The sequence below is a fragment of the Daktulosphaira vitifoliae genome, unplaced genomic scaffold (assembly GCF_025091365.1).
Source record: "Daktulosphaira vitifoliae isolate Bord-2020 unplaced genomic scaffold, ASM2509136v1 Scaffold_5, whole genome shotgun sequence".
In the NCBI taxonomy this organism is placed as follows: Eukaryota; Metazoa; Arthropoda; class Insecta; order Hemiptera; family Phylloxeridae; genus Daktulosphaira; species Daktulosphaira vitifoliae.
The window spans coordinates 25,912,980-25,922,056 of record NW_026099576.1 but is presented as its reverse complement, the minus strand read 5'-3'; the positions used below and the strand labels follow the sequence as shown (position 1 = coordinate 25,922,056).

The following is a 9,077-nucleotide window of genomic DNA, read 5'->3' as shown; positions in this document are numbered from 1 at the left end:
GTTTCTTGTGTTGAAACATGTTGCAATATAAATCATAAATTCAAAAAAAAAATGATTTTTAGTTTCACCTGAATATAATGATGGATTTTTACAATTATAATCAAATTTTATAATAAGCTCAATTGTGTAAATCTTTTTAACAACTTTTTTTTTATTGGTTCTTTTAGTTAAAGTAAATCATCAAAATTAATTTTGTTCTGAATATTTTCATTGTAGAATCTTTTTAAACACCAAAAGTTTATAATACATTTTAATTATTAAGGTAACGTAGATAATTAGATAATTATATGTATATATATATATATATAATTAGATTTAATTATTAATTATTGACAGAAAAAATTTGTTTCATTTCAATAAAAAAACATATAATTAATAATTATATATTATTTATTCCATCTATAGTTATTAAATAATATTATTTAAACGCATTTAGAGAATATAAGTTTTCAATAATAAAAACATTTTTAATAATTTCTAATATTGACACTAGGGTATCATTAGTTTGATTTTCATAAATTAAACTGACGTTAATGTTTTTCTTATGAGGCTCAAGTAAAGTTTGTAAAATTTTAGTGTGTTCTTTGTGAACATTTTTATTTCCGTTGAAACCAAAACAACAACAATACTCGAATCGATTAGTAATCAAAGGTGGTTGTATTAAGGCTAGAAAATAATTTTTCATAGTGTCCATTTCTGCAGCCATGACTTTATTACTAGAATTCAATAGATCATCTATATATGATTCTACATTATAAATAGGAAAATTACTTGATTCTGAAACATTATTTACAATATTATTTAAAATGCATTTAATCGTACTTATAGCAATTTTCTTTTCAACTCCAACATCCAATGCTTTTTTACCGTAAATTATTGATAGGTATGTATATTTAAAAACTCGAGTTTTTAATGCGAACTTAAAGCCTTCATAAGCATGATTTATTACATCTTGCTTATTGTTAGAACCAACAGTATTTTTTATCAATTTATTAAGCGTTGCGTAGTTATTGTGTTGATCAATTACTTTTTCTTTTTTAATATAAATCCAGAATTCACTATTTATAATTGAATTTAAATCATTTACGTCAATAGCGACACAAAATTGAATAAATGTAAAAGCAGTTGAAAGATAACTTAAATTCATACTAAATTTATTACCATAAAAACCAAAGGAATACTTTAATAAGAAAAAACAGCATTAAATAAGCATTAAAAAAACTACTCTGTTCAGTATCACGTTTGCAATGTGTTTAATGTATTAACAGTTGACATTCTATTTGAACAATAACATTTTATTTTATAAAATATGTCCTGAATATTTTTGGTTGTCGAATAAGACAATTCAATAGACAAATAGGATCGTATTTTAAGAGGCTTACAAACTTTAAGCCTCCTTCCTCTAAAATTCTTTTGACGACTTTTCTCTTATACTTAAATTGATAAAAAATCAAAATTATATTCTATTACACATATTCTTAAAAATATCTTAGTACATTTATTAATTGAAGTTTTGTAAACAAATATTTTTAAGTCTAAGGATTAAATCACGATAAACTAAAAGAGACATTAAAATTAGTTAGATTTATGATGAATTATTTATTAAATATTATCATTGGAAATGTGTAATATAAACAAATTTTTATAGAACTTATGAATTACTAATTTCATTATATTTTATTATAACAAAATACAGTGGTGGTTCGTGGGAGCAGGTGGTGGAGGTTAAAACATAATTCCGCTAGTCAAGGGTATAAAAAAATTTCAAATTAGATATAATAAAATAAAACACAATGCACACACTATTATTTTAAATGTCGCAGTAGAAAATAGAAATGAAAGTAATAATAATAGCGATTACACTATTATAGCAAACGATAACGACGAGCGTACACGTATTAATTCTAAAAATAAATTACCCAATATAGTACTACACTAATATTTGACTGTATGGACGACGCTGCCGGTCGTCGGAAACCCGTTCATATGATCGCAGCTGAACCGTATCCGCACGCACACGATTGGTCGCTTGCTCATAATATACGTTGCAGAATATTGCTGGGACGACGCTGCCGGTCGTCCATACACACTGTGTACATGCATAACCTCATATACTGAGGGAAACAACTTTAATGTTCGCATGCGACAAATGTATTGGAACTATTTTACTATTTACAAATTTGCATTTTTAATAAAAATGTAGAATTAAGAATATACAATTCATTTTCTTCTTTTTATTAATTTTAGTAGGGGGTGCGACCGACCCGTCGGATGAGCCACGAGCTGCCCCTGACAAAATAAAATATCTACAGTTAGTTTATTTCATATTATTTCGTAGAAATTATTTTAAAAAATTGTTCTATTATAAAATCATTTTATATTAATTAAAAGTTTCATAATTGAACAAACATAACTAAATATATTTAGCATTGTAATAACGATAAACAATTTATTTTTTAAAGAAGTTTTAAATTTTATAATCATCTTCCAAAAGTTTGAATACACTTTTAAAAATTTGAGTAAGATTTTCCTTTGACTTTTTTTAGTTCTAAAAAATGATATTTAATGTTTTTTCAAGAAAATTAGGTAGTTTTTAAATTATGTTTTTTATGATTTCATTAACAATTTTATCCATTCCGAAATTATATTTTACCAATGGATCTTTTAATGAAAAGTTATTTGTTGTTAGCAGGGTTTGGAACATTTGTCATAAAATGCATGCATTGGCGTTCGCAATTCGAATGCGTTGTAATAAAACCACATCCTATAAAATAGATATAAATAGCAAATTAATAAATTCACAATTTATTATTAATTTGACAAATTATATGAAGATGATTTTTAGAATTAGTAATGATAGATAGTATAAGGAAGTTATACTATCTATCTAAGCTGCGGATTTTGTGCCTACACGATAAAATAAAAAATAGGGCTAGAAATTACATAATTTATACATTTTATTTGTACGTCCCAAGTTTGTGCAACTTTGTTACATGATTATATAAAAGCGAAGAAATAATTTTCATTTTGTAGGGAACAGACTCTCCTAATTCCAAAAGCTATAAAACAACAGTAACAGTATATTAAATTTTTAAGACAATTAATATAATTTGTACTAGTTGAAGGTTTGTTCGTAATAATTTAACAACATATATAAATACAAATATTTTCAAGGTCTTATAACAATAAAAAACGATTCATTTGAAATGAATTATTTTTAACAATAATTTTCTTAATATATATTTTAAAATTCGTATCATAAAATTAACAAAATAAAATTTAAAAATTATTTAAAAAATTATTAATGTTAAAATACACTCTGTATAAATTTAAGCAATTCAATAAATATGTTAAATAAAATATAGTTTTAAATGAGTAATACAAATATATAATTTGATAATAGTTATAAATTTGCTTGTTAGTGAAATACTAAAATCTGGTAAATTGCATGAATAACGTTTAACGTGATAACGTGTCTAACGAAACTGTACTAACAAAAAGAAAATATTTCGATATGATTATACTTCGTTTTATACCGCTTTTAATGCTTTTCCATGTTATTCGTAGTCTTATCATAGAATACTTGCGTGACGAAAATAATTTGCAAATTGTGTATGATGATCTAATGCAATTTGATTTTGGAATTTCAAATACAGACCACCTTAAAAGAATTGCAGCATCTCCGAAAAAATTAGATAAATTAAATCGAAAAGATTTACTAAATCAAGCAATACAAGCTAGAGTGAAAGATTTAGAATGTGGAATTAAAATCATGGCTTTGTCTGTAATGTCAGTGACTAATATACCAATGAATTATATTAAATCTTTATTAGAAAAAAAATATATTGGTATACCATTGATGATGATGTACAATGTACCAATGTTTTGCCAAACTGCTCACAAAATGTTAAGAATACTATATAACTTGGGATTGAAAAATATTTTGGATATTTGGATGTTTGCAATGTTAAACTGTGAAGCCCCGTACAGTAATAATGGTGAAGTCCTATCAAATTTAGTAAAAGCAAGTGAATTAATATATCAAGAACTTAAAGATTCTACTAAGAAATGTAATGTAGAAAGCACTCATGACATCACTAATCCTCGACATATGTTGCATATTGAATACATAACATTAATTTCATCTTCACAAATTAATTTAATGGTGGTCTATGAGTTTGAAAAAAAAGTTTTCAATGAAGTTAAAGGTGCTTTGTCTATGCACGATGAGTCCAATATTATCTTAAAAAATCTTGATAAAATTTATCCAAATAATTTATACTTACGTCATTATCATTATATATATTTTAATGATGCTACAGGTTATTTACAAAAATATTACGGAAGCGGAATAGAATGGGGAAATGCTATTAATATAATCAAAAAATCAAGAGAAGAAGCTGTAGGAATTGAAAAATTATTAAATAGATTTGAAAGTATAAAATTATTGCATACACAATTTTTAGCGCAAATGAATATTATATTCTCTCGACTGATGGCGACTTATATTTTAGTTATTTGTGACAAAATAGCTAATAAAATAAACGAATTTATGTCTGAAGAAGATATGAAATATTTTGTATTAGATGCAAACTATAAAATAAAACAAAAAATTGATTTATTTACAACTCTAACTGGTTATTCTAGAAAGAAGTATTTTGTAACTTTAAAGGAATTTTTTTCTTCTGATGTGAATGTGTTTTATGAACAAAAAGACTTTCATATAATTATAATAAAAAAAAAGCTTAAGGACTTATGTCAAATGTTTGGAAAAAAATGTAATGCAACTAAAAAATTGGAAACCATTTCTTTTGATTTTGATGATCTCAATAAATCGTACCAAAATATTGTTAAAACTGTATTAGTACAAAAACCTAATCTTGTCGGAAATGACGACGAATTTATTACTATAAATAATGATAATACTTATCGTGTGTATAAAATTATTTATACTTTTGTTAAACACTTAGGTTTCATTTTAGAAAATTTTGATTGCCATTTAATAAATGAAATACATTAGCCTGTTTCATACTTATTTTTGTTTGATATAAATATATTTATTTTTATTTAATGTTATTTATTTGAATCTCATTTAATATAACTTACTCAAGTTTAAGTGTTGAAATTCTCTTTATATAAAATGACGTTAGAATTATACGTGTGAAATAATTAAAAATTTATATTTACTCAATTATATTACTTGATTGTGATTAATAATTATAAGACGAATACATAATTTATAATAAAATTTAAAATTATTGTACTATAGAAGTAATGAAAACCTGTATTTAATGATTTTTGATTGTTACTTGTTAGAAAAAAAAATAACAAATACATCTGTTACAAAATTTAATATTTTATCTTGAGTAGTTCCACCAAAACTGTGGGGTTTACTTTAAAACCATTTAATATTACATATTAAGTGTTGAGATATCAACATTCAAAGCCGATGTTATAAATAATAAAAATATTTGTGATGTAAAATCTATACTACAATTGTGATACGTACACGCAGTTTTAATAAAAATGTCATTAATATCATTAATAAAGGTATATTATTAAAATCATATTAAAACAGGAAAAGTTAAAAATTAAATACATTTTTTTTTAATTCATTTTTTGTAAAATATTCCTGATGGTGGTGTAGTGTATATAGAAGATGTTTTTTTTTGTTTGATTGCTGAATTTTTATTTTATTTTTATGTGATTTTAAGATAATTTTTTTTCTTTTACTCTTTTTAAAAATACATCTGTCGAGATAAAAGTGTTTATATATATTTATTATAAATGTTTATAATAAAAAAGATTTTTTTTTTGTAATTGTGAGGCATTTGATGTTAATTATTAAAAGGTATACTTATTATTGATGAACTAAAAATTGGACGGTTTAAATTTTTTATTTGTTTTAAGATGATTTTTTTGAAGATAAAAATAAAAAAATAAAAATAATTTTAATTTAGTACTTATGGTACAATTTATTAAAATGTTAAAACTTTATAAAAATTATAACTTTTATTAAATTAAAACAAACAAGACAAACATATTTTATGATAATAACATTAACTTAATATAAATATAAAAAACAATGAGAATTATAATTTATTATAAACACAAGTTAAAATTAAATAAAAAAAAATTAAAATTAAGTTTACCATCTATCTAATAATAGGTTTTTGATTTACACACAAAAATTTATGTTTCCATTTTTTCAACCCCATTTTTTTCCTTTTTGTCGGAAACTTTTACACTTGGTTGGTTAGTTTGAACTACTGGAATTGAACGCTCATCTTTTTTATTTTCAATAGCCTGAAAACAAATAAAAAATGTTATTAATACCACTGAATTCAATATTTAGTGGCAACAAAAAAAAACAGTATAAAAGATTAAAAGTATAACATTTAATAATGTAGAAGTAAATTTGTGTATAAAAAGCCGAGTTAAATATCTTACTTTTTTTGGTGCACCAACACTTAAAACGCCATCTGATGATAATTTCGACGTAACCATATTTGGATCAACATTTTCTGGTAATTTATAGCGCCGAGTAAACTGACGAGAAATGTAGCCGTGTTCATCACTACGTTCTTCATGTTTTCCTTCAACTACCACAAAACCATTGGCTACTTTAACATTTACTTCCTCTGGCTTAAACTGTTGAACATCCAAGTTCACTTTGAAGCTGTTCTTGTCATTTTGAATATGAGATAGACCGCTTTGTGGTGCAGCTACTAGACGCCATGGTCTTGGGTATCTTCTTGTCAGTGACGGAATTGTGTGATACAGAGTATTGTAAGGTATCAAGGTGTTATCATCAAAAATTCCTGTACTATAATGCTGATCATACATATTTGGTCGTGAAAATTCTTCCAACAAATATGGTAATAGGGACATCTAAAATAATGAGGAGATTATATCATTTCTATCTAAGAATTCAATATAAAAAAAATAATTACATACATGTTAGAGATGAAAAGAAACAAAAACTTAATAAACTAAAGAGTAATCAATTTTTTAAAAATACGAATAATCAAATATCATTATTACCTAAAATTTCTTTAAAAGAATAAACTTTAAAAGGAACTCAAGTAATACTGCTAAGATTAGTATATAATTTTCAAAAATTCACACTTAATAATAAAACAATATTTAAATTAATACCTCTTAGTAAAAATCTCCAATACAAAATAAAATACTTATGTTAGTTAGATTTATGTAAAACATTAAACATTAAACCTACATATATTTACATCAATTTGTATATCAATAACATAAAAAAAATAATAATAACCACATTACTTTTCAATACTACCTAATGTAAAATTAAATATACTTAACAAGAATTTTTTTTTCAAAAATTATAATCCATAATTTTTTATAGAAAAGGAAAAATTATGAAACTATCTATTCAAAACTAATTATTTGGTTTTTAATTTTAAAGAATCCATAACTTACCTTCAAATTAAATATAGAATATGAAGTAAATTTTAATAATGAATTTTGATTAGTTGATCAAACTTTCAAGTATGTAAAGCACTAGATTCGAACGCAGGTAGAAATTACAATGTAGATGGTGTTACGAATAGCCGCCCTTATATCTTCATAGGAATATTCGAGAACTCAGTGGTTCTCAAAAACTGGATAAATAATGAAGTTTCTAGAATATTTCATTAAATCCATTTTTTTTTTAATCGGTGTTTTCAATAGATATATAAATAAAATAAATATTTGTTCAAAACAACTAATAATTTTAATTAAAAATTTTTCATTAGTTAATAGAAGAACTAATATTTGAACTTTTTTATTAGTCATTAAAACGACTTAAAAATCTTTTACCTGTATGTTCTTAAGAACAATCATCAATCATACTTAATCTTTTATATTTAATAAAAATATGTAACACTATTTTCTTAAGATTATTAGTAATTAAAGTTAATAATATGTTTCAATAAAAAACATATTATAAAATATAATTATGTAGCCAGCAACTCTAAAAAATAGAAAATATATTATTATATAATAATAAAATTATTTTATATTTAAAAATTAAATTTACTCGAGTGGATAAATCTAATATATTCACTTATAATAATTTCCTTATTTGTATGGGTATTTATATTTTCATATAATTATTACTTAGCATGATATTAATATATTAAAAAATATCAAGTAAAATTGAAGGTTAGTTAAAACTCCATGTAATATTTTTTATATTAATATCTTGAAAGTAAAAAAGATGATTTAAATAATTTTGTACTTCTGCTATGCTTTATGGGTTTTTTGTATGGAATTTAAAGTCAATTGTCAATTTAGTTTAGTTAATTTAGTCCTTGTTAAGTTTTTTCCCGTCATTAGAAAAAAATGAGTTTAATTAACTTTATATGGCATTAATTTTATCAATATTATCAACTGGTTTTTTCTATACTTTAACTTATTATACGTTGTTATTGAGTACTAAAATATCTTATGTATACAATAAACCAAAGTACAACACCAACTTAATCTAAATTTCTTGGTATAACAAATATACCGACAAATTTATTTATCTTAAATTATAATTTAAGAAAGTATTAACAATTATTAATAAAGTGACGACTAGATTATTAAACATTTTTATGTTTTAAACTTAATTAAAATATTTTTTTTAACGAATACCTAAGTCATCTATATTTAATTCCGTGATATGTACTTACAACACAAATGATAAAATGAATCAGGGATTTCAAGTTTGATAAATAAACTAAACATTAAATAGCTTATAATGAGGTTATGCACGATTATTATTTACTTTAAACGTCATAATACTTATTAAATTTTAAATTAATATAATACTATTTTAAAATAATATTTTTAGAGAATTTTATTTAAAAGATTCGTTATTTTCATAATTGAAAAATTTGCAGTAAAAATAAAGTACCATAATTTTTTGAGGAATTAAAGATTAACATTGATACGGTAATAAAAGGTTAATGATAAAATAAATTGTAACGCCGTTATAATTTGACTGTGGAGTCAATTTATTTTATTTTAAACTATAATATTTCCTCAATTATGTCCAGATTAGTAATTCTTCGATTCAA

At 23.2% G+C, this 9,077-nt stretch overlaps 1 protein-coding gene across 1 annotated transcript; it reads right to left on the bottom strand.

The window, feature by feature from the left end:
* Positions 1-5,992: 5,992 nt before the first annotated feature.
* Positions 5,993-7,603, bottom strand: LOC126906943 (alpha-crystallin A chain-like). The gene is made up of 3 exons (XM_050687898.1): positions 7,453-7,603; positions 6,451-6,891; positions 5,993-6,306 (listed from the first exon to the last, which is right to left on the bottom strand). Exons 2-3 carry the CDS (start codon positions 6,889-6,891, stop codon positions 6,193-6,195), a joined length of 555 nt encoding a protein of 184 aa, XP_050543855.1. The 5' UTR covers positions 7,453-7,603; the 3' UTR covers positions 5,993-6,192.
* Positions 7,604-9,077: the final 1,474 nt, after the last annotated feature.